Source organism: Calypte anna, chromosome 7, assembly GCF_003957555.1.
Source record: "Calypte anna isolate BGI_N300 chromosome 7, bCalAnn1_v1.p, whole genome shotgun sequence".
NCBI lineage: Eukaryota > Metazoa > Chordata > Aves > Apodiformes > Trochilidae > Calypte > Calypte anna.
The window spans coordinates 4,260,057-4,286,772 of record NC_044253.1 but is presented as its reverse complement, the minus strand read 5'-3'; the positions used below and the strand labels follow the sequence as shown (position 1 = coordinate 4,286,772).

General features: G+C 37.3%; 1 protein-coding gene across 1 annotated transcript in view; it reads left to right on the top strand.

The window, feature by feature from the left end:
- The window catches only part of ARHGAP15 (Rho GTPase activating protein 15), a 310,817-nt gene that overhangs the window by 26,944 nt on the left and 257,157 nt on the right, over window positions 1-26,716 (top strand). The window contains exons 2-5 of the mRNA XM_008494359.2: window positions 2,971-3,045; window positions 6,792-6,853; window positions 10,709-10,796; window positions 16,854-16,943. Coding sequence (XP_008492581.1) covers window positions 2,971-3,045; window positions 6,792-6,853; window positions 10,709-10,796; window positions 16,854-16,943 — 315 coding nt within the window. The remainder of the gene's footprint in view (window positions 1-2,970; window positions 3,046-6,791; window positions 6,854-10,708; window positions 10,797-16,853; window positions 16,944-26,716) is intronic.

Here is a 26,716-nt window from a genome sequence, read left to right as displayed (position 1 = left end):
AAAATCATCTCAAAACATCTCCTTTATGGGCTATTAAAAACTGAAAGGAGAATGAAAGTAATTGAGCACTTTTCCCTCTGAATATTTTGGTAAAGCACTGAAAATTGTGAGTCTGTGGAAAGATGAGTATATTGACTGCTACAGGTTCTACTGCTAAGGACATTTTAAGACTGAAATTAGTATGTCAGAAAGCAAGTGATATGACCTACTTTCAAATACTGCTGAGTTAATTTAAGAACAAGTTTGTATGAGGCCTGCTGAAATTCTGTAAAATCAATCTTATTAAAGAATAAATAGCATCTGGTTTTATTGAGGTTTTTTGGTCAAGCTGTTTTCAGCGGGGGGTTTTTTTGGTTTTTTGTTTTGTTTTTGGTTTTTGGTTGGGTTTTTTGGGGGTTTTTTTGTGTGTGTGTTTTTGTTTTTCGTTGTTGTTGTTGTTTTTTAAAATTCCATTCCTAAACTAAAAGGCTGGTAGAAATGATGAAGAACTTTGCTGAAGTTTTCATTGATTCCATTTGTAACCCAAATATTTGAGGTGTTTTTTCCAGAAGAGCTGGATCTTGCCTTACATAGCTGTGGATTTTTGTTGTGTTTCTGTAACTAGATTTGGACTTTGGGATTTTCTTGCATGAAATTGCTCATTTCTGGGCTACAAAGTAATGTTGTTTTCTTTTGGTTTTGCTATATAAGAGAAAGTCTTTTTTAGCAAGAGTATCACATTAAATAAGCAGGTAAGAGGGAACTTTTCTACTTGCACACATCCTGATGTAATCTTTGTTGTAAGCAAAGCAGAAATAGCTTTTCAAAGGACATAGCATCTATAATTGGAGTTTAATATTATTGTCCTTTCACATTCCTGGAAAGTTTGCTATTGTCTCTTTACTGTATTACTACTAACAAGGTGCTAGTACTAAAATAATACTTTTTTACTAACTCCTTTCTTCATTTGGTTGTGGATGGATTTTGTGCTTCTGAGAGAGTCTTTTTAGCATGTACCAACCATGGGGTTTTCTTTTGCTAATGCTCTGATGGCTGAACCAAAGACCTGACTGAAAGCTCTGATCAGTGCTGAGCACTTCACAAAGTTGCACAGAGGGCCCCCAGCAGACACAGGATTCCTGGAGAGAGCAGCTGAATGTTAAAATAGGTAATGCAGAGTAGTGGTGTGCCTTGTTATTTAATTTGGAGGAGGGAAGAATATATTTTAGAAAGCATCACTTGGCAATATGCTCTGTTGTGTGTTATGGAATAATTAGAGTGAGAGATCTGGCTAAGAAAGACTTTCTCTGATCTAGACCTGAATAGTTTAGTTATGTCTTGAGCACTATAGAACCTTCAGTGTTGTTGAACAGTAAAGATAAATGGAATTAATTTATTTTGAATTTATATACATGCCTCTGCCTGCATTAATATTAAGTTCCATCCAAAATCTAAATAGAAAGACTGTAATCTTAGAAGTTCTCTCAATAGCATCAGCAAATCATTCTTGTTTACCCTACATGCTAATAAAACAGGAACATGACACTCCTGAAAACAAGATTGCAAAATACAGAAAATGTGGTCTGACATTTTTTTTCTCCCCAAAGGAGGGACTGCCACTAACTAAAGTATTTCTTATGAAAGCTCGATTGCTTAAGATGCAGAATATTAAGGGAGAAAAACACTTTAGGACACAGCCATGTCACCAGCTGTTACTCACCCTTAATGAAATTGTTAAGTGATATTCTTCAGAAATAGGTCAGAGAAACTTTTGAATTGTGAAGAATGTTTTATCTCTTTCTTTGAAATGTTTGTATTAAATTTAGAACTGGTAATTCATTAAGCTCATTAGCTCTGACTGGGAGAGTAGAGCAATATCTAGGATATAGATTTCAAGGCTTAAAAACGTTAGTGCTTACAAATAAACATGAGAGCAACGTGCAGAGAAAAAATATGGGATCATAATATGTTTAACTGTTTTTTTGAGTGTGGCCCTCTGGATTAATTAAGAACATTTTCTATATTCAGATGCTTAAATATAAACAGAATACATTATGACTTTTGGTTAACTCTGCTTTAATAGGGAAAAAGAGAATGCATTATGATGGATGCAGTGGAAACTAGCTGAGAATATATTTTGTTGTTTGCTTTTTGGCTACAGTTAAGAGAGAAAGATAATCACTGCATTTTACAGGATACCAACTCCAAATTATAAACAGTAAAAGTTTTTAATATCTCTACACATGCACAAGCTTTTGGGTGACCTGTTCTTTGTTGCAGATTTGCAAGGAAGCAAAATGCTGCTGAGCTCTGCCAAACCCCTTGGTTCGTGCTGCAGCTTTTATTTAGTCTTTGTTATTCCTGGTATAATATAATCTAATAATTTTCCAGAGTTAAGACCAGATGGTTAGGCTGCCTTCCTCATGGAAATGAGGGAACTGGAGGAAATGAAGGACAGAGTCCTTGAGAACAGTCATAGAATCAGAGTCCAGCACTGCTGTAGCCTTCCAGTCACGGAGAGTTTAGAAATAACCTCTAAAGCAGTTTAAGCATGTCAGATGTATTTTTTTCCTACTTATTTTCTAGGTTTTCATTGACTTGTTTTGTGGCCTGAAGGTTATAATTAGCATCTTTCCCAGTTCTATAAAATAGGTTTCAGAGCACCCAGCCAGTTAAGCAGGTTTTGGTGATTCCTGATGGAAAAGTCATAATTTCAAATGGTTTTATTCATTGGTTAATTTTTAGGTAAATCTGCTAACAAAAGCCCACATTTTTTACATGTTTAGGATTTAGTAACTATGTTTCCAAAACACAGGTTTCAGAGGAACACCACAATTTTCACAGAAATTCAGTACTGAAAGAAGTCAGTGTTCCAAAACTCCATCCGGTGCATGCTGTGCATGCCTGGTCATGAAATTCCTTGGTCCACCTTGATCTACGTGTCTTTAAGTCCTATTTGAACTTAAATCCTTGAATTATTTTCTTTTTTAGATAAGTCGTCACAGAAGAAATCACTCCCAGCACAACCTGACACTTGCAGACATCATTAGTACCCCGGACCACATGGTAAGGAATTGCTCCATAGAAATGATAAATAATCCCTGTTATTTTAAATGTTTATAATATAAATGTTACACACACTTTACTAAAGAATAAATACATGAGGCTTTGGATGCCTCAAGATGTTAAGGGATTTGAGGGATTTTGATTAATCAACAAAAAGAATAATTTTAAGAGATATGAAAACAATTTATATAGCTTGGCATGCTCTTCATTGAGTTGTACTATGCTGATGTTTCATCACTATTGATACCTGGTGTAAAGGAATGTGACAATGGTTTTGCCCATATTAACATGGTTTTAGTATTAAGATGCTTTTTAATAAGTGATCAGAGAATAACAGAATGACCTAGGTTGGAAGGGACCTGAAATTTAGCAAACTTTTCCTTGACATTTAAAGACTCAAGGAGGAATAAAAAAGGGGGAATAAAAGGGTAGTGGTGTGGGGTTTTTTTTGTTTTTATGAAAAGAAAATTCAGATGCAAATATAGAATCATCAAAGCAATGTTGGCATCAGTGATACTTTTACCAACAGAAACTTTTTAGGATTTGGTAGATTCAGAAGCTTTGAATTATTCTAATTAAGATAGAACCTATGTAGTCATTACTTTTCCTTACAGTTGCTAACACTAGCAGCTCATAAGAATATATTTTACTATTATTTACAAACTCAAATATTTACACATACACATTCCTTCATCTTTAATATTCTTCTAAAAAGCAAATTAAAAAACAAAACCAAAAACCAAATGGAAAAACAACCCCCCAAAAAAGTTCAGACACAAAACCCCACACAATAATTCCATTTTGTTATCTCTATGCTGTTCCTCAGGGCATTTTGGGTCATTTTCTCATGTTCCATATGTTGAAAAGGTTCAGGAAGGGCACATCTTAACAACAAATGATGATATTTATTGAGACAGAAACAACAGCATATCATTAGGATATATTTGGTATTCTTTTTAATCTAATATCATGCATTTAGGGAAGTATTTTAAATTGATCCTGAGCTGTTTTGGAAGTGTTTTCTTGAAAACAAGTAGAACAGAAAAGGGGCTATAATACCTTAAAGAGAGGTTATGAAAATATTTGGGTCATTCTAGAAATCCTCTTATATGTCTTTGTGGCAAAGATGCTTTGTATTTCCTTAATGTCCTTTATACTAATTATAGAGAAACCTCTGTACATTATCAATTAATGAAGACCATGCTATTAAAAACAAAAAAAAAAAAAAAGGAAAGAGAAAATGAGAGCACCTTTATTAATTCAGTTAAAGCAATACATATGAAAGTTACTTTGCTTAGCATGGAGAGGTCTCAAATGAATTGAAGATCTTGTACTTTTGAGCTGTTTAACTTAAAACAAATGGTGAGTTTGAGCTATGAAATTTAAATCAGCATATTTTGTATGCCCAGCATTTGTTACTGGATTTGATGTTCTAGCTCAAGACAAATATAAGGAAAATATGACTGAGCAGCAACATTTTCAGCTGGAAGCACACCCAATTTTTACTTCCCAAAATATGAGAAAGGGGTGATTCAGATCTGATGTTGAAAACTGTTTGCCTTTAGTCTTGGATTAGTTAAAATAACGGTTTGGGATGAGTGGTTGGTAAACTTTAAAAGCATGAGATTTTGGGTCTGATTCAGAGACGCAATCAACAGATTGAATTTTTAGCCAATGCTCCTCCCAATTTCTGCTTCCAGATGGATAGAACTATTAAAAAGAACAACCATTCTCATATGTTATTTGGCATCTCTGGCCCTGGCCAAGCACCAGAAGTTTTATGCTACAAAAATGAAGGGTTAGAAGGGTTAGAAAAATACTGAGAGATGTAAAACGAGTTTGATTTTTTTAAAACAGAAAAAAAAAATAGTAGGTAGAGATGAGGATTAAGTCTTATTTTAGCTCAAATAATTCACCCATCCATCACTAGATCAATAGTGACACAACTCTGCACGATAATCCCCACATACTTTCTCTCTGGATTTTCTATGGAAATGATATGCATGACAGGAATTTGCATGAGATAAGTACAAATTATAAAAAATGCAGACAATAACCCTCATGCACCCATTTGAGAATGTCACCTAAATTGTTGTCCACAGACCTATAGACCTTTTCATCAGTACAAACAGCTGTGTCTACAGTATGTATTTCATTAGATGCTGTTTACCAGCAACAGAAAATCATCTAAGGAAATAGTTAAACATATTACATTGTTAACAGAATGCTATTTTCTACAATCAAAGTAAGATGTTTGCTTTAAAAGTCCTTATGTTGCATGTTCAAGCATGTTTCATTGCTATTTAATGGCTTTGCAGATGGGAAAATTGTACTGGAATTGTTGCAAAATCACCTTGTGACACAATTTGCTGTGGAGATGATGTGGAGTTACAGCATCCTGTCCTCAGGAGTGTTTGAAAGGGAAAGCAGACATGCTCTGAATCACACTTTTGCTTCTTTTCCCATTAGTGGTAGAGCTGGGATGTCCTTAGCTTATTTGATCTGATGAGATGGCAGGTCAATGGGTCTGGCTGAAGACCAGTCATCTTGTTTTGTTTAGTTTTTAAGTTCTCAAAATAAATCTGTGTAGCCCAAAAGCCACCTCATCCGAAGCTGGATCTCACAGATATGCAAGGGATCTTTCAGCAGATCATAGAGAACCAAGTGTCTGGGAGGGCCTTGGGCTTAGGGAAAATGTGTGCAGAAATGCAAAGGAATGTGAATAAAGAGGGAGAAATGAAAACAGAAGACCAAGCCTAGGGCTTGCTTCACTTCTCCCATCACTCAAGTGCAACCTGGATACCCTGCAGCCAGGGTTGCAGCTTTGTGTACATCAGCAGAGTCCTTCAGCTGCTCTCACACCACAAGGAAGGGATCAGGTCTCAGCAGGAGCAGAGTATGGGATCTACAGAGGTTCTACAGGCTGCTAACATCACATACTTCTTTTTAGAGGTGATAGCCAAGGGCTTGGCCTTTTTGGGTGTATTTTTGAAAATGCTTTCCCTGGTGATGATTCTAGTTGCAGGTCACATGTTGTGAGCTGACAACTGCTCAGCTTGGTGTGTTCCTCTACTCTGAAACAGTTCAGTTGGAACCTTGAGGACAAGTTCTCCCTGCACATGGATGCAGACACTCCAGGGAAGTGTGACCTGAGGGGTTCCTGCCCCAGTTCCTGCCCTTATGTGAAAAGCAGCACCACAAAAAAGCATGATGCCCTTTAGCATCTTCCTGGTTTAGAATCTTCTGTTCAGAATTTGACACCTACAAAAGCAACGTAACTTTATCTGTTGTGGAGTTATTTGATGTTTCTCTGACACTAGTTACCTCTAAACATGACTCTTGAGAATATAAGAAGCAGGAGGGTTCTACAGAAGTCTGGTGTTAATGAAATGCAGTGTATGCAATGATTCTTTGGTATAATTTACTTGCAATATATTTAGAAATATTTTTTTTTTAACCTATAGCTAGAAATTTTGCTTGCATTAGAATAAATTTCTTCTAAATCAACCAGCAGAATGTTATTTGGGTTTTATTCAAGCTTAAATCTGTACTGATTGACTTTAAATGTTGTTTGTGTACTTTCAAAAGAACTGAATGTATCAGGATAGGTGAGTAAACTCATGACTCAAAATACCCTCTCAGTATTAGCTAGATGCAGACTCTTACACTAAGTGTACTAAGTGGATATGTTCATCTGAATAAATTCTATGATTATGATATGATTTTTTTTTATTTATTTCTTGCAGGTAGTGGAGAAAGAAGGATATCTCCTAAAAGCTAAAATAGCAGATGGTGGCAAGAAACTAAGGTATTATATATGCACATTACAGAACTTACCAGTTGCAAAATTCAGGGTTGATGCAAGTTTAGGGATGTGTAGCAACTAACTATTGCTGCTAACAACCAAACTGATGTTTTTTCAGTATTAAACCATTGTATGATTTCAGTCCCAGATGCCAAGTGACAGCAGCTAATGGGCTCACTGATGCAGTGAGTAGGTCTCAGTGTCAGCCTCTAACTTGCATATAAAATACATATATCAAGGGCAACCTTCAGGCACCAGGCAAACCCTTAATAAATTTTCCAGTGGGCAAATTTTAGGTGCTGAGTGTGTGCTTGAGGGGTCAAGGATGGGATTTAGGAACACCCCTCTACATGTGGTGATGCCAAGGCAAGATGATCAGAAGTGGTCAGCACTTATATGATCAGCACTGTGGTGAAAATGATGCATTAATTTGGTGTGGTTTGCTGTATTTAGATGCATGTAAAGGAAGTGCAGTGCTGTGACCTGCACTGTGTTACCAGTTTGAAATATTACATTTTCTGCCTGGAGAAAGGAGCTAAATTATCAATATTCCTATGTATCTACCTCTAAACCATACAAATCCTAGAAATATTCATTGGAAAGGAAGTCTGGAGGTTATAGAATCACAGAGTGGTTTGGGTTTGAAAGTACTTTGAGGGTCATCTAATTCCATCCTGCCTGCCCTGGGCAGGGACACCTCTCCCTAGACCAGGTTTCTTCCAGCCCCATCCCACCTGGCCTTGAATACATCCAGTGATGGGGCAGCCACAGCTTCTCTGGCAACCTGGGCCAGGGGCTCAGCACCCTCACAGGAAAGAATTTCTCCCTAATAGGTAATTTAAATCTCCCCTCTTTCATCTCGAAACCACTCCCCCTTGTTCTATTGCTACATGCGCTTGTAAAAAGCCCCTCTCTGGCTTTCCTGTAGCCCCTCCAGGTACTGGACTGGTTTGGTCCAACCTAACCTCTGACTTGAAACAAGAACATTGTTAACATCTGGCAGAGCCTTCTGCAGCTGGATGCCAGCAGAGACTGGAAAAAACTGGCGTTTTGGGGACTGAATCTTTGAAGCCAATAATACTACATTCCTTTGGCCACTTTGGATGCTGGCAGAAGCTCCTGAAGAGCATGTAGAGATTGAGCAGCACCCTCAGATAAGGAGGGAGTTTGACCTTCCAAGCACATCCCAACCATCTCCAGGGCTCTGCGGGGGCACAGCCAGGAGCCAGCACAGCTCGGTCACTTGGTTTTTTTTTGCTTTTTTAAAAATAACCCTGAGCAGGCTGGAATTTTTAAATAGCCTGAGCTCCACTGAAGCTATAACGTGCTGCCATCAGGTGTTCATTCAACAGAATGCAAATTCTGCTGCAATTCAACCCATTATCCAGAGAGAGGTGATGGGGAATTCATCTCCTCTGCCCACATTGTGTCCCACCCCTCCTCCAATTTACCTGGACTTGCTGGCAGGGATTTCTTCAAGAATATGGGTGCTGCACAGCACAAATCAGGATATTGTGAACCAAATATTCCAAAGAGACTGAAAATCTGCTGCATTTATCCCATGAAATATGCCCATCTGTACAGACACTAACGCCCCTTAAAGCATATTTGTAAAAAAAGTGCCTTTTCTTCATCTGACTGAATTTATTGGTAACCTCATAATAGGTTGAATGGTTTACCTATTTTTTATCTTTTGGTCACAAAAAGAATGGTTTTGATTTTAAAATGCCACTTTTACAATGAAACAAATGTAGAATAAAAGAACGAGGCAATTGAAATTTAGGGGGAAAAACCTTCTTGCAGATAATCTGGTGAAATTCAGTTACATTCTCATAGCTTCTATAATTCCTATAGTTTCCTTCAAAACCACTAAATTGTCTTATTCCTGAAGGAATTAAAACGTTCTCCCCTGAAAATTCAGAATGAAACTTAGGCAAAACATCTCTCCTGATACAATTGAAGAAATACATATAATTTATTATTATGTCTTTGTTACTGCCTTCTTATTTCAAAACCATTAATAGAACTGCATTTTATTCTGCTTTGGTTTTTTTTTATTAGATGTAAGTTGAAACAAAATGTTTTCAAATCTTGGAAGATTTCCCAGTAAGCTTGATCAGAAACCTGAATCTTTAAAGAAAACTGCACACATGTGTGGGACCTCAAAACACAATCAGTGATTTTTATCTCTCAGGTAGAAAACTTGTCCCCATATATAGCTGGAGCAAGCAGCTGTCCCCAGGGGTATCCAGCTCTCAGGATTTGTTGGTTTAAACCAACACACAGCATGCTTGGCCACTTACTCCCCTGTTCACTTACAAGACCTTTTATGTGCAGGAAAAAAAAAAAAACCCTTAATTTTTCCGTGAGGAAATATTTCCTAGTGATGGTCAAGCACTTTTCTAAAACCCTTCTGTTCCTTTCTTAGTGTCTCTCTCTTTGTTTCCCCATGAACATGGCATAAAAAAATGCAGTCTTATTTTCTTCAGACATATTTTTTACCTCTTCTACAGATGCCTCTGGCCATATTTTAAGGGTGATTGTCACATCATGCTGGGTGAGATCCTTCCCACACAAATGCAGGTTCTTCTGGTGATGCCAGTGGTGTTAGGGCTTCATCTGCAATATGGGTTTTGCTTCTTAAGCTTGTGGCTGCAACATATTGGATAGCAAATCATTAATAGAAAAAAAAAAAAAAAAGCCTGTTTTGTTATCCCTGGTATGAAGTTTGATGGGCTATTGAGTGTAGCAGAGCTTTGAGATGGATCTGGAAGTCAGCATCTCAAAGACAACCTACCAAAGTTTTTTCTGGAATAAAAATAGAGTGTTTGAATTAATAAGGAATACCTAAAGAGAGAAAACTCAAAAGGAATAGGGAAGGGAGAAGAAAAAGGATTTCTAAGACCTTCTCCCTGGTCCCTCTGTATCCTCACAGGCAGCTCCTTCCTTTTGAATGTACTGCAATGCACCCCCTTTATTCCATACATTTAAAGCTTATTCTAAAATGTTCGAATTTGTGGTTTGCATTCACCTAATAAAAACAGTGAGTTTGGTTTTTTTGTTGTTTGTTTTTTTTTTTTTTAAAGATCAGATGTTTTGACCCCCAAATTGGAGTCTCAAACCTGATATTTCTATCTAAAAATGGTTTTATATCAGACCTGATCTACTTGTGGTAGTAGATCTTGTGGTGGTTCAACGGTATATGTAGTGTCTATATAATAGCATTTTCTTCTACCTGATTAATTTCTTCTGCATCAGGGGAGACTTTTGCATATCCATGTGTATTTTGACATCCTCCTGGCCCCAGCTCTCTACTTGAATCTCCTGATGTTTAATGGTTACTTAAGCCTCTCTCAGATATCATTCTTATCTTCCTTGCTCTCCTGCAAGTGACTGATTTAGGGACAGGAGAAAGTATTTGGACCTTTGAAAACAAACCCTTTGCCAAGCTCTGTGCAGTCACATTGAACTCATATTTTTCTTGCTCTCTTCTTTTAAAAATATGAGTTACTAGAAGGGCACCAGCTATTGGAATCCTCCAAGTATATATGAATTTTAACCATATGTGAACAATTCAACTGTTGTGGGGTTTTTTTGTGGTGAAGGTACCTTGGTGGAAAGGGAACATAGGCTTGAAAACATGAATGAGGAGAAAAAAAGCCTTCAGGCTTTGCCAGGCCACATTCAGGTATAATTAGGATGGTGCAACTCCAAGAATAGTGGTGGAAGAACATGGTTGATGTTGATTTCAGATTGTTCTTGTTTCTGACATGAAAGAATGAAAAATCTAAGTCTAAAAACAGACTCCTGCTTGTATGTGTTACTGATTTTTTTTTTTTTTCCTTCTTTATTTTTAAGGAAAAACTGGTCCACATCCTGGATTGTTCTCACAGCTCGGAAAATGGAATTCTACAAAGAATCCAAGCAGCCAGCTCTGGCCAACCTGGTAGGCAATCAAGCACCCAATACACTCAACTTCCTTGCAGCTATTATTTCAGTATGAAAAGTTTGGTGTTTATGTAAGACAAATTCAGACTGAGCCAGCAACCTTCAAAGACTTGAGAGCAGCTGAAGGAAAATGCCTTGATAAACTTTTAATCAGATATAGTGTATGAGAAGAAATAGGACTTAGCGTGTCCTTTATTAAGAGGTGCATTTTGAGAATAATTGCGAAGTGAGATAAATGGTGAGTGACTAGCCAGTAATGTGAAGGTAATACTTTAAATTAAGGTGCCATTTATAAATGCTTTATTCTTATTTATGAAAATGATCACTAAATGCAGCTACTTGCTCAAATAATGTATTATAAAGCATGTTATAAAATGCATTAGTAATAAATGCTTAACAGATGATGCGATGAGAATCTGTTGCAAAGGATATTATGAGACGTAAATTGTATTAAACCATGTATGTGCATCTTTAATACATGAATTTAAGTTGTTATCTACCATCCTATAAAGTGGCTTATACATTAATAAATAATAATGAATTATTTATAAATGGAACCTCAGGATCGGGTGTTACCAAAGCAGAAAACATTCCAAGTTAGCAAAGTGATTTTTTTATTGTAGGATAAATGTGACATCCACCATATCCCTCTAACCTTCCAGAATATTTCTATGACTCCATCTAATGCAGCTAATGCAATTTCTGTAGCCTGTAGTTACTACAAAGTGAAATTTGCAGTACCTTTTTTATTGAGCCCCAAGGAAAGACCACTGATCTTAAAGCCTTCAGAGATGTGACAGCTCCGTTGGGTGAGCAAAAGCAGCACAAATCCCTTCAGTGCTGTTGACTGCTGAGTTTGAACCCACGGACCAGAATCTGGGCGAGAAAAAGGGAATTTGGTACCCACGTGACACTGTGGGCAGTGAAGGGACAGGTTTGACAAAGCCCCGTTGTGAAATGTTCCCAAGGCCTGATCAAAGCTGCCAAATCTCATCGGCGTGATGGGTGGCCACAAAGGTGCTCTCTTTGGCAGGAGTCACAAACAATAAGCTATTTTTTTTTCCCATGGCAGGTGATGCAGACCTTTTCTTCTCTATATTCTTGATCTGTCAATGCCACCATCCATAAAATCAGCTTTAAAGAACACCTTTCCCTGCTTTTTGTTTTTTTGGAAAGAGGGTCGCAGAATTAAAATTAAAATAGATGAAACAATAAAAGCAAGTAAGGGATGAAATCTTGTACTTTCTGCTCATGTTTGTGTATTTTCCAGTACGAAATATTACTTTTTTTGAAGCTATGAAAAAAATACAGTTAAATTACTATTTTTTTCCAGAATCCACTGCTTTCCTTAAAGTTGAATTAGAGATTTTTAAACCCAAAAAGTCTTGGGTGAATTTATTAGAACTAATGTTACAATTTGCTAGTTGTCTTACACTTCTACCTGCTACTTTTCCTCCTCTCTCTTTGCAAGCACTCACCCAAATCCCAGGAGATAATGAACCAGTGGAAATTCAACACCCAGGAGACTTGATTTTGCTGGAGACTCCTCCACACAATTAAAATTCCCAATGGCTGTTTAAGTAGTTAGATTTTAAGGTACTCTTGCCTGGAGAATCTATCTTTGGCCCAGATCTCAGTATGTTTGACTCAAAAAATGAAGGTGTGTTACGAGAAAGAGAGAGGGAATGACATCTCAGAAGATCCTGAAGTTTCACTTCATCCCCAGTCCTCACAGTTGGTGAGATGACATCTGCTACCTCCTGTGTTAGGAAGAACACAGACATATTGATCCCATATTTTGCTCATCCTGGGGAAAAAAATAAGTGTTTGGGTTGTTGGTTTTTTTCTTTTTTTTTTCAATTCCATGATAGATCTGAACACTGGGGCTGTGAACTCAACACTCACTAGGTGAGAAAAAGCTGTTAAAGTTACATTTTCTGTCTATTGCATAGAACTTATATGCAATGGTAAATAAACAAATTGGATAAAGCTTGAAAACAAGAGCTGTCAGTATTCAAAATCTTATAACCCAATTTCCTAACCCCAAATTTCACACATCAGAAAAAGCTAAAGCAGCATGATCTCATCTGATAAAGCAAATGCAATGCTTATTTTCTTTGTAAACCATTTAACCAGATATAATTTTGATAGTGGAAAGGAAATAATACAAAAGGATTCATTAGAAATAATTTGTTTACTGATTTTATTTTTTCCCCCAGCTTTAGTTTACTTTGGAAAAAAGGGAACTCAACCATTAATTAAATAACGTAGTAGAGGCAATGTTCATTCTCTTACAGTATGACTTATAACAAAGCATTTTTATTGTTAGCAGGAAAATGATGTGACTTAACAAAAAGATTAATGTTCCTTTGTGTTATAAATATATCAATTATTAAGTACTGTCTGTGAGATGAAAATAAGACAGCATCATTGAGAGGAATGATGTTTCACAACAAAGACAACAGGAGTAAGGAGAAATAAGCACATCCTAGTCATATCCCTTTTTCTGGGGATGGGATAACATTTAGAGGTTATGTAAAATTATGTTTATCAAAATCTTTAATATTCCAATACAAAGAACTAGTAACAGCTAAAGAGTTTTTTGTTGTTCCTTTGTTTGGCTGTAGATGTAGAACTCTGACTATAAGAACTTTCCTATGGATTTGCATAGAGAAGACTGGGATCCATAGCTTTCTGGTGAAGCCAGTAACAATATCTGGTATTATTAGTAGTAATTGTTAAAGAACAACAATTAAAGCACACAGAGGAGAGATTCAGAAAATGAGTTTGTTTATGATTATTACTGAAAATGCAAGTTTGCATCCCATGTAGCTAAATCATTATTTTATGCTACTGCCTCGATCATTTCTGGTCATGTTTTTTGATATTTTATTTATTATTATTTTTAGCATTCATATGAACAGAATTTGCTTTTTATTTTAAATTAAGAACATTTTGATCTAAATAGATCACAGCTCCATTTTTTCATGCCAGTGTTAAATTCTCTTATCAGTTGGTTTTTTGGCTTTTTTTTTTTTTTTGACCAAGAAAAACTATTCTGTTTATTCCCTGAGATAGTTTATTCAACGGAGGGGTTATTTTAACCTCAGGTTATTAGCCCATCTGCAAAGTAATTTAGTGAGAGAAAACACTGCTGAAATCCATATTCATGTTTAGGAAGATTTCATTCTAGCAGACACTTGTATCAATTTGCAGCATAACCCCCTCCAACAACACTGATATAACATAATTGCTCTGACTGCAAAAACACAAAGCAAGGACACTTGGGCTTGCCCAGTAACCTTAACTTACTCTCTCCAAGTTTCTCTGGGTAATGCATGAACAGGAAAGCAAACTACAGAACAGGACAATACTTAGGGTAAAATGAAGTTTTAAGCAATTTTCCTGGGATCCCCATGGATTCAGGCATAGCTCCCCATTGTGCAGAGACCCCCCAGGTGCAGAAGAAGGGCTGATGTGTACAAGTTTCAGGCTTGATGGATCTGCTTGGGTGTGCAGGTATTTTTTTTCATCAGAATCTTTATGTGGCTGAGTTTAGTATGGTGCTGGTGGATGCTTCATCCTCTGTTGTGGGCAGAACTGCTGCATTCTCCAAAAGAGAAATAAATTTCCCAATAGGTTATTGTACATAGCAGAAGGGTGATCATCTTCCCAATGCTATGAGCTTGCAATCCATCCTTTCTGGAAAGGGAAATGAATGCACATCTTTAGGCTTTTCCTCTGCTTTTTAAAATATGAGAGCATTAAACAAACTCCATGTTACTACAAAAAAAAAATAATTAAACTGTGTGTGCACTGGGTGCACAGAGGAATCCCAGGTCTGCTGCTGGATGCCTTTTTGTACAGACATAGGAATTGGAGATGATAAAGTCTGATGGACATCACCATTCCATCTTCCTGCAGAACTTCCTTATGCATTGTTTTTTTCTCACTTCGTTGTGAAATGCCAAGGCAGTTTTACTGAGGAAAACACTGTGTAGCCCAGTGTCCTTCACTATCAAGAAGCTATATCATGTTTCTTTGCCTATGTTTTAATATCTTCTTATCATTTCGTTTCCAATTTTTTTCAACTCTTTCTGCTGGTGGAATGAAGCTGCCTTTCTTTGTTAAAGTATTTTCAGACCCAAATTATCCTAGTTTGGGTGATCTTTTCAAATAAAACCAGGCTGTGTTGTGTTTGTGGTGGGTTACAGAGCTGCCTGCCCTGTGGAAGTTCAGACCTTGTCATTGCATGAAGTTCTGGACTAAAAATTTCCCTGGGGTCTGTCCTGGCCACCAAGACTGATCAAATCAAAGACACCAAAGCCTTATTTTTAAAAATATAGTACTAGAATACTGAAAGTTCACAGGGTTTTGTCTTTGTTTTGGGATTTTCTTTTCCCTCTATTTGGGTATTCCTTTGTGTTAATAGGTTGGTGTTTGCTTGGAGGTTTTTTCCTAACTCTGTTCCTTTTTAGATGCAAATATTAACTGCTTACATGTAACAATTTCTTTGTAAAATCAACTGCCAGGACTGGAGTTTTGATCTGTTATTAAAAATTCAGAAAGGTTAAGTTCTTGTCAGAGGCCAGCAAGGAAGTCTGAGGCAGATTTGGGAAAAAAAAACCTGGCCCCTGCTCTTCCAGTGTTTTAGCCACAAGAACATCCTTCTGTTTTGAACAGCAGATTTCTTCCATTTAATAATAATAATAATTTTAAAATAATAATAATAAAAAGAACAAAGACACTCAGGATTGTCAGTTTGAGAGGAGATGAACCATGGTGGTTTTATGGTTTGGCAAGAAGAACATCATGACAACTCCACTGCTGAAAACTGCCAGAATCTCTGGCTGCAGATTATTTGACCAGGATATTTTACTTTGCTTCTTTTAATCTAAATAGGTCCTTTTCAATCTATTTCAAAAGCACCTTGGAGAACACACATTTTTTAATTATTAATTTTTTTTTAACTTTTAATAACACCCTCAGAGAAGTTCAGAGAGCAGATTTTGGAAAGCTGATTATGTGGCTGATGCAGCACTGACCACTGCAGCTTCTCTTCAATCTGCTTCATCACCAATGTTATTTTTTTAAAGTAAAAATAGGAAAAAAGATTCATCAAGCTCATTATAGATGTTGGGTGGATAGTACTCCATATCTTATCCAAAATGGGTTTATTAGTACTTTATTCTTTTAACAGTACTATTTTGATTGTTGCTTGGGATGTGCAATAACCTAATGCACAAAAGCTGCTCTGAACTCCATGGGTTTTGCCAGAGCTGCTGCAGAGGCAAAGTCCCTGGAGAAGGAGCTTAGATGGCAAATGAGGATTATTGTGCTTTACACCAACTCCCAGCAATGTAAATGATCCAGGCAAACAAATCTGCTCTTTGAATTCCTTGCATCCATAAGGAGGAGCTGGGGAGGCAGAGCTCCGGGATGCATGGAACTGACATTGCAAACTCTACAAGGCTGCCCTGGTGCCAAGCTCTTTCTGGGTGTCACACGTGCCCTCCAAGGTTGTTGTGGTTTTGTTGGTTTTTATTTTATTGTATTTTAGGATAAACGATAATTCCTTTGGAGGAAGGAGCTATATCGTCTTGCAGACACGAATGCTTGCTTAATTTCTGCCCTTTCCATCTGCATCAGTTTAAATTTGCATTTGGAAAACCCACGAAACTTTACTTTTCAATCCACTGGCTTTTTCAAGAGGTTTTTGAAAAATAAGCATGGAAAAGGGCTGGTCAATATGTGTGCATTTGTGTTTTGATCTACTGCATGTTATAATAAGCTGTTTTCTCTAACTATCTAATTATTTTTAAAATTCTGTATCTCATATAAGAACCTTATTTCTGACTTTAATAACCACACCTCAGGAGTGGTTATTTAAAAATACCAGTGAACTCTTCTCAATCATGCCAGCAGCTCTGCTACAATAATCTGTCACTTAAACTTGATCTGTTCTTGATTTATCTGATAAGTGTCCCCATTTTGAAAAGTCAGCCCCTATTCATGATTGATTTTCATTGGTTTTATTTTTTTCTTTTCTTTCCAGAAACCAGGACATAAACCTGAGTGTGTGGATTTGTGTGGTGCTCGCATTGAGTGGACCTCAGAGAAATCCAGCAGAAAGAATGTTTTTCAGGTAAGAGGCAATGCAAACATTTCAGTGCTCATTTGAGTATAAACTTGTTAAGAGGTAGGTTTTATTTCCTTGCTTTTAATAACTAGAGACTGATTTAATACAGCATTTTTCCTGACAGTACAGGAGTATAACATTGCATCAAGCATCAGTTTACTATTTTTCTAAGAGAATGATTTCTGGTGACTGAGTCTCCTAAACACTTGAGAACCTGTTGATTTATTGATTAATGCTCTATATTCAATTTGTTTTTAAAACTTAGTAGGTAATTGCTTTGGGTTCAGGCCTAGAATCTTGACCTAAAGGACTTCCATAAACACAGCTTCTTCAAACTGCTTATACAAGCATTGCTCCAACACTGTGTGGTTACTCTGTTTATTTTTATTGCTGTTCAGGGTCCTCAGACGGTGATGACCCAGGTTCATTTCTGAAAGGGGAGGATTTTAAAAGCTTGCCTCTGTCAGGGCCAGCTTAGAAGGACGTGTATGTCTCATAGGACTACTCTTCATTGGTGGAAAATAATATTATTCAATTACTTCATCTAAATCCCATTGAATTGAGAGGGAGGATCAAGGCCCGAGAAGATGAAAGGACAAGAAAAGCATTACTGTAAGGTTAACATTCCAGGATCTAGGGAAATAGTTTATTGCAACATCTTCAGGTTTTGGACATAATCCAGCTCCCATGAATATCAATAGAAAGGGTTGGCTTTATTTCACTAAAAGTTGCATCCAGCCACATCAAAATATTATTCCCTATGAACTGAGTTATTTCCCAGAGTTCTAACATTCAGAATTTTGAACAATAGAAACAACAAAGGAGGGAGAGACACAAAAGGGAAGAAGTCAGGGTCAAGATACTGTTAGTTACCAGCTAGTTCTTAGCATCCTCACCAATGGAACACGCTGGAGGACCCGACTGTGTCTGGGTCTGGGGTTTAAGTAAAAACACCACATGCAAACCCCCTAAGGGACTGTACTTGGCTTCTCAAAAATAATCCTCTTTGGGTGAACTGGGTGTAACTTTTTCAAGGTTTATTTTTCTAGGCATCTTTCTAAAGCGTGTGCAACATTTAGAAATATTCATCTTCTTCAAGACAGTGAGAGTCATGCTTCTATACCCCCCACATCCTTCAGGTTGTCTTGAGACAACACTTGGAGCTTTGTCATTTCCTAGGTATTTTTAGAATAAATATTTTGGTTTTACTGTCAATCTTCAGCTTTTTCATTTGGAATGCGATTAAGTATAACCTTAGCCTTCCCTCCTGCAACCCCCTGAGCATGCTGACAGGTCTTTTGAGCTTCTAGGGTTTGTTTCTCATTTTGCAGTAAGCAAAATTTCTGTTTGGAAACGCAGAGTGGAGCAGTGATTCATTGCAGATAGTACATTCCCAATGTAAAGAGAAACAAAGCTCTGGTATTGATTTATGAAACTGGTTGTATGAAGACTTTGCAATGCATTTTCTTCTCACTTCTGTTAGTGTGAGGTGTAACTCCACTGAATCAGAATAATGTGAGAAAGGAAACTCATGCACTACTGCTTGAACCCATTAAAACATGTCTTCATCAAGCCAATAAGTGAGTGGGAGAGACATTAAGAAGTAAAAGCATGGGAGGAAGGACATATGTTAAGACACATTTTGAAAAGGGATGGAGCATTGTTTAGACAGAGAGCTACAAGAAGATTATGCCAGATGGTAAGAGTGAAAGAGGAGAAGGCTTTGGCATCAGTAGTGGTGACATTTTGGGAAAGGAAAGGACTGAATGAGACTGGTGCTACATGAGCAGATAGAGTGGGAAGGGCACTAGAGAGAGAGAGAGAAGATTTATGAGATAGTCTGGAGGGAATCCAAGGCAAGTTGGAAAGCAGAGAGGTCAGTTTGTACCTGGATACTGAATATTTCAGGAAACACTTCTGATGATCTACTTATCCCATGTGGGTGGCAATAAGATTGATAATGATGTCTACTTATTCATAGATATGTTCAAACATGGGTGATTTTTAAAAACTTATTTTTTATGACCTAAATATAGATGCAATGCATATGCATTTGGTTAAACACATTAGCTGCCTAACTGAAATTATCAGAAACAAGCATGCTTATAACTTTAAAGTGTGGAAACAAAGTATAGTTGGTGGGGGTTTGTTTCATTACTGTCTGAATAATAAAATATTATTTTCTGATTCAAACAGAGCGAGGGTTGCTTTCTGCTAATGTGTTGTACCAGGAGTAGATGCAGAATTTTGAGTTTGATTTAGTCTGGGTGCTCAATTTGAGTTCATGAATTATAGATTAGAAATAGAAAATTACTATTGAGATTTTGTTTGAAGGAAAAGAAGGAAATCTTGAATTTAAAATCTAAGCACATGACAGTTAATGGATGGTAACAAGACGATGGAGTATAGGAGTATCATAAAGAAAATTAATTTGAAACATGATGGATGCAGAGGGAAAAAAAAATAGAAACTGCAAGTAAATAATATTCAGGCAGATTTGGGTTTCTGGTCTTGATCATGAGGCTTTCAGCAGTGTTATTCCACTCTATTTTAAATGAGCTACTCCCTGTTTAACAGGATAAGTCTCTCACAGTACCCAATTTGTGAATGCAATCTATTTCTGATCTTGATGAACGTATTAAGGTGGGGTTTTTTTTTCCCCAAATTCTCCTTAATAGTAACTGAAAATATGCATATCTTATAAAAGATAACCTCCTGGTTTTCCTTCATTTATTTTATTGATGTTATAGTTAGGCACCAAGGAAAAGGGGTGGTTAGAGGCATCTTGACACAAGGTGGGGAAACGTAGCAGTTTGCAGGGAGATCCCAGTGCTGTTTGTTCTCCCTGGATGAGTGACACGATCTGCTAGGTCCTCATCAGAAGAGTGGTGAATAAAAGAAGATTTATGTTCAAATCACATGCTTTAAATATTTCTGCTAAGTGCTAGTTTGCTCTTTGGTGTTTAGCCTGAAATTTAAAGCACTGAGGATTAAAAGGATTACAACATAATCTTAAATAATCCTAAGTGTCATTTACAGAGAGATGGTTGTAATAACTAAATAAAACCATGTTAAGGGATGGCAGTGTTGTCAGTCAGCAACTGGAACAGAAACAGTGCCTCTGTCACTCTGTCATTCTCCTCTTTCTTTCTTGGGCATAGTTTTATATCAAGTAGGTGCATTTTAATGTGGGTGATCAAGAAGAAAATAAAATGATGGGTTGCTTTTCAGTTACTCCAGATACGTCTGCTGAGGCCCGAGTAGATAGGTTAGTTTACAGATTTTCTCCATGTTCAATATTTTCTGCTTCTACTAAACTTTTCAACTGGACTTAATCCATTCTCCTGTTTTACTCATCCTCTAAGTCAAGCAGCCCCTGTACTTTGAAATTCCCCCAGACGTCGTGGCAGACGTGCTCTTGGCCTCTGGCTTCAAAATTCTGGAGTTTCATTAGCACAAAGTCTTGTGGCTGCAGACTATTTCCTTGAAGAGGTTTTGGAGTATTTCTCTCAGATGATTCAAAAAAGAAAAGGAGAAATAGGAGAGAGGTGAAAAGTGCAAAAAAGGGTCACATGCAGCATTCTTACGAATCGGTGGAGCTGCTTTGTTCTCTTAGCAGCAACATTCATTTTACTAACAGACATTTTTTAGTTTCTTTAGTAATATTTTGTCTCTGTTTACCAAGTTGGCTGATTTTTTGGAAGGTTTCATGTGCAGGATTGTTGGAGTTTGATGGTCTGGCTCCTGCCACAGATGTGGTGGGACACTGCAGCTGTAAGGGGCTACTTGTTTATACACAGCTAAGAGCTGTAAATGTATTGTACAAATAGAGAAATCTGTGTCAGACTTCAAGTATTTCAACAGTGAGACAGCTGAAAGTACAACTGTACCTATGTGTAATATGAAAGAATTTATCTTGCAGCTGTTTCATATATAATAACATTTATGGCACTGATCTAGGGTAACTCCCTCGTCCTTGAAGCTCTCCAGCTTTGTCCAAGAGCATAATCTGAATGATAAGCTATTTTGTTCTACATACTGTAAGATCACTACAGTATCTGGATGCCTCCCAGGAATGTTTTAAGTCACTGCATTTTACCATGGGAGGGATCATTTTCCTTTCTGTGATCTCTATAGAGGAAGCACTGAGAGTGCACTGTGGAGGGGCTTGAATTGGGGTTGGTATTTGGATTTCTTTGCATGTTTTTACATAAAAATGATACATACAGAAGGTTTTTTTTTTGGTTTTTTTTTGGTTTTTTTTTTTGGTAAAAAAAAAGCCACCTTGCACTCAGATGGATGTGAAGCTTCTGGTGGTTCTTAGCAGCAGCTGGAGCATCTTCCTCCTCCTAAACCTGTCCCAGAGAAAGTTCTGTTGCCTGAGCCTGAGTGTGCTCTGCCCTACAGCTCCTACCAAGCTGGTTTGAAATAAAAATGCATTAGATAGGCTTGTTGTGATTTTTAAAACATCTGTAGAGTGTTCTGTGGAGGTTACAGCTGTGATCATGGTTTAATTTCTCCCCCAGGGACTTGAGTTTACTATTATGTAATGAGAAGAATTCGTCACATCAGTTATTAGATGGCATCAGCAAGAAGTTCTTATAGGTTTATTGTTTAAATTAGTTTTAAAAAATCACAAGAAATGGTCCTGATCATCATCTTAGAGATGTTCTAGTATGTATAGTTTACTGTGACTACTGTGGTTTTTATTGGTTTAAGTGGAGGATCTTGCATATGATGTAACTTCAACAATAATATAATATTATTTTAAGTTGATAAGAGACATGAGACATTTAGAGATGTCTGGGATGTTTTGTTTTGTTTGGGTTTTTTTTTAGTATTTTGTGTGTTTGCATATGAAAAGGGCAGTTTTAGCCATAATCATTTTTCCTGTGTTGACAATAGCTGCTCCTGATACCCAAGGTGGTGTTCCAAAGAAAGTATATTGAGGGTGAAATGAAATTCAGGTTGTTCCATAAGCATGGGCACAAAAATGCTTAATTTGGTTAATGTTTTAAGCACTGCTGGCTAAGAAAGGCAGTTTCTCCCCCCAAAATGTGGTGGAGAGAGGGCCATGTTTCTTTATCCCTGTGATACAAGCAGTGACAACAAAGCTTTACACCTAATGACAGGAGCATACAAAGTGTAAGGCCTTGGATTCCACATGTACAAGTGACACCTTAATGAAAACTTTATGATATTTACCAAAATACTGCTCTTTTCTGTTTCAAACTATCTAGAATTAGAAAATAGACAAGGTATTAGCAGGCAGACACTTGGACAGTGCTGGACTTTTAAAGGATTTGGGAAACTAACTCTTCAACAGAATTTCAAGGAATTTCTCTATATATCAATATATAAATACTTCAAGGAACAGAAGCTTTATTCATAGAACTGACAAACTGAACAGTTAAGGGAGAGCTGCTACAAAGGATAAGTAATATATTTCACTTTCTGTGGTCCCTGTGTCTGCTTTGGGGTAGCAAAAACCCCTCAGTAGTGTCATTAAAGGCCTTGTGTATTTTGTGCCTATGGAACCAGGGCAGTAGTTTGTTGATTTTTTTTTTTTTTAATTAAGACAAAATACAAATCCTAATCATGATTCTACTGCTAATGCAAAAAGTTATTACTTTTCATATATAGTGAAGTCTGATAAGCAACATTTTGTCACACCTGGCTACTTGAAGAAAGGCTGAAAATTCTCAGCATAACTTTGGTTGATTTGTAGCTAAATCCCAGCTAGACAGTTCCTTTTCCCCAGTTATTGCCCCATGAAAGATTTCATGAAAAAAAACCCATCCCTTGAGAAGTGCAACTTCAACAACTTGTAGAGGTCTTGAAAAGGCTTGAAAGGCTGGATGAAGAGAGAGATGCCATGGCTGTGGTGTGGTGGTGATGCTGCCTTCAGGTCCTGCCTTGCAGGAACTCAGGGTCCCACTAAAACCCAAAGAACTGCAAAATCAGAATGCAAAACTCAACCTAAGTTTGCTGTGAAGCTCAGACTGATTTAAAAACCCCACAGCACGTGTTCTCCAAATCTGACATTATGTGTACATGGATGTCTGCCTGCTAAAGATGATTATTCTAATAGCTCACCGTGCTTTTTTTTTTTAAGAGCCCATCTTTTGACAGATGTAGGTGTTGATATCTGAGTGACTGGGATTGGTCTGAGTGTCTGTGTGTGCTCATACACATGTGCTGCTTAAGAAGTTGTGAGAATCACTGAGCTCCTGACAGCTACACTGCAGCTTTCAGAAGTGCAGATGTTATTTGTCCATCAGAAAAGAAAATATTTATTTCAAGCCACAGGCATTTTCTGCATGGCAAAAAAAAAAAAAAAAAAAGAAAAAAGAAAAAAAAAAAAAGCAAAAAAAAAAAAAGCAAACCATAACAGCAGTTAATGCTTAATGTGCCTGTGAAATAATTTTGTCAGGGGCAGATGCAGGGCTGAGCTGGGCTTGGACAAATATGTGAGTGTACAAGAAGCACCTTGTGCCTTGGATACATTGGAAAACCTCAGGGAAAAGCAAGGCAGGCATGAGCAAAGCAGGACAGCAGAGCTGCTTGTTTGTGCCTCGTGTTTCAGCTGAAATCACAGAGGGCTGTGTTGGTTGTTTCTAGTGTCTTTTTGGGTGGTTTTAGTTTTGGGGTTTTTGGGGTTTTTTGTTTGTTTTTTTCTTTTTGTTTTTGTTGCTGTTTTGGCTTTTTCAGAATTTTTTTTGTATTTTTGGGGGGGTTTCTCTTTTTTCTTTTTTCTCTTTTTTTTCTCTTTTTGGTTTTTCTCTTCTTCTTTTTCTTTTTTTTCTCTTGTTTTTTCTCCTATTTTCTCTTTTCTTCTCTTTTTTTTCTCTTTTTTCTTTTCTCCTCTTCTTTTCTCCTCTTTCTCTTTTTTCTTTCTCTTTTTTCTTCTCTTTTCTCTTTCTCTTTTCTCTTTTCTCTTTCTCTTTTCTCTTTTCTCTTTCTCTTTCTCTTTTCTCTTTCTCTTTCTCTTTCTCTTTCTCTTTCTCTTTCTCTTTCTCTTTCTCTTTTCTCTTTTCTTTTCTCTTTTTCTCTTTTTCTCTTTTTCTCTTTTCTCTTTCTCTTTCTCTTTCTCTTTCTCTTTCTCTTTCTCTTTCTCTTTCTCTTTCTCTTTCTCTTTCTCTTTCTCTTTCTCTTTCTCTTTTTCGTTTTTTCTCTTTCCTTTTTTTTTCTTTTTCTCTCTTTTTCTCTTTTCCTCTTTTTTTCTCTTTTTCTCTTTTTTTCTCTTTTTTTTTCTTTCTCTTTCTCTCTTTTTTTTCCTCTTTCTTTTTTTTCTTTCTCTTTTTCTCTTTTTTTTTTCCTCTTTTTCTCTTCTTTTTTCCTTTTTTCTTTCTTCTATTTCTTTTTTTCCCTCTTTTTTTTTTTTTTTCTTTTTTTTTTCTTTTCTTTTTTCTTTTTTTTTTTTTCTTATGTTTTAGGACCTAAAGCAGCGAGCCGTGTCTCACGGCGTGGCAGTGGGCTGCATCTCTTCCTGCATTATTCATAAACATATTGCTGCCATCTCGTGGGCAGCAGCCGAGCTGGTGCGGGCAGCGTTGCGGGCAGCGGTGCTGGGGGACCAGGGCTGCCCGGGTTGTTCCTTTCCCTTGGGGACAGCCAGCTCTGAGGAGGGACAAAGGTGGTGGTGTTGGGGCGGTGGGGGTGTCACTTGTCATGACAAGGAAGTTTTTCACCATCTTTCAGCAAAACTTGGTGCCTGGCTGAAGGGCTGGGAGTAGGAACAAGTTATTTTAGCTGGTTGCTAAATGAGGTAATGTCTGCTTTTAGGGAAGGAGTAGCGCTGCCGTAAACCTGTGCTCCCTAAATTATGCATCAGGTTGTAGTTTTATGCTTTAAAACGGTGATTATTTGCTGATAAGGGATAAGGCTGAGAGGGAAAAGGGTAAATAGCTTCGTGAGGACAGGGTGGGGGGAGATAAAGCACGGAATGAGAATTATTTTTACAGAGAGATCCGGGTTGGTGGGCTTGCTAAAAGCCCAGGGTGCTGTGATGGGGAGTCTTTGGTGCTGTGATTTCTGCAGTCATAAAATGAGGAAAATGGTCCTTTCATAGCCCTGGCAATCTACAGCTGAAAAGGGGCACAGAAATGCTGAGAAAGGAGCCAAGGCTTTCCCGATTCTTTGGGATTCAAGGTTTTGTGATTTTTCCTGACTGCAAACAGCTACATTAATTTAAAGCATTATGATTTTTCTAGCCTTCTTAATGCAAGTTAATATTTAAAGAAACCAACCAAACAACAAACAACAAAACCCTACAAAAATAAATCGTCTTGATATGTGTCCAGACATTTCACGCGGTCCCTTAATTTATCAAACTCCTGGAGAAAGGAGGGGGACGGGGGGGGGGGTGCAGGAAGAGAAAAATGAATCCTAAATGAAGGCACTCGGAGATAATCAAATCTGACTTGTTTACATGTTTGGTGCTGGTATTTCTGTGTTCAGCCACTACATTTTTTAAAATCCTGGCCAAGTCCCTTTACTCCATTTTCGTGTTTCTCTTTCATGAGTGAGGCAGAGATTTAAAGTTGGCTGGGCACAGGCAGAGCCTTGGCTGTCCTCTCTCTGAAAGGCAAAGGGGATGCCAGACGATCTGGGATCTTTATTATTATTATTTTTATTATTTTTATTTTGGTGGAGGAGTGATTTCTTTGGGAAGGCTGGGTTTGGGTGTTTCAAGGTGTTAAGTGGACAATGTCAGGCCATTTAAAAGCAAAGGGAAAAATGCAAAGAGTGTCCTGCCCTCTCTCTTAGATAATGTCCCTCCCGATTTTCAGCAGAGCTGAACTTCAATTGTGATTCATGGACCACTAATGGGATGGGGGGACTTTTTGAAATGGTAATATAAGCCTAGTCAGCCTTAGAAGATATTTAAGGTAGCTCCCAGCTGGTACAAATGAAAGGAAAACCCAGAGAACGTTTTCCTTTAGGGACCCTGTGTTTTCAGACTTCCTCTTCAAGTTTATTGATTTTAGGGTTGCACCTCCAATTGATCCTAGTTATGGAGTATTTTTCTCTGGATTATGAGTCGTGAAAAAAAATCAAGTGTTTCAGTTTAGGGGCTGGACAGCTTGAATTCTGGTATGGCTTTTTTATTTTATTTATTTTTTGGTTCAGGGTGGGCTTTGTTTGGTTTTGGTGTTTGGTTTGGTTTTGTTTGTTTTTTAGATTTCGTTGCCTTTTCTCTGATTTGAGGTGAATAAGTTCGTAGCAGTTTCATACAACTACATCTGCAGTTGCATCTGGAAAAGAGGGTGATCCAAGAAGCTTAGCAAATATTTTCTTTGGCAAACAAAGTTGCAAAGAGATGTGGTTTGTTTACCGTTGCATTTAAAAACCTTACTTAAATTATCAGATGATTTTAACACTTAAAATCCACAGTATTTTAGTCATTCTTCCTTGGCTTTGTTTGATCACAGTCATAACTATTACAAATCCATTACTATTACTGTATCCATTTAGAATTTTAACGTGGAACCCAGACTGTGTTCAGCTTCCCCCCACCCAAGTCAGACTTTACAGGTAAACTTTCACATGATGAACTTAAACTAATTTTCCAGGATGGAAAATGTGCATTTGTCTACTTGAATATTTGTATGAGAACACCTATTAATTCACAAAACCAGCATCCAATTACAAAGATTATCTGAAGGAGCAGAATTATTATTATTTTCTACTATTTGTACACAGTCATCACTAGGTGGAGGCATACTTTACATATTCTATTGAACATGTCATCTGTTATGGACTGAGATGAATTGCAT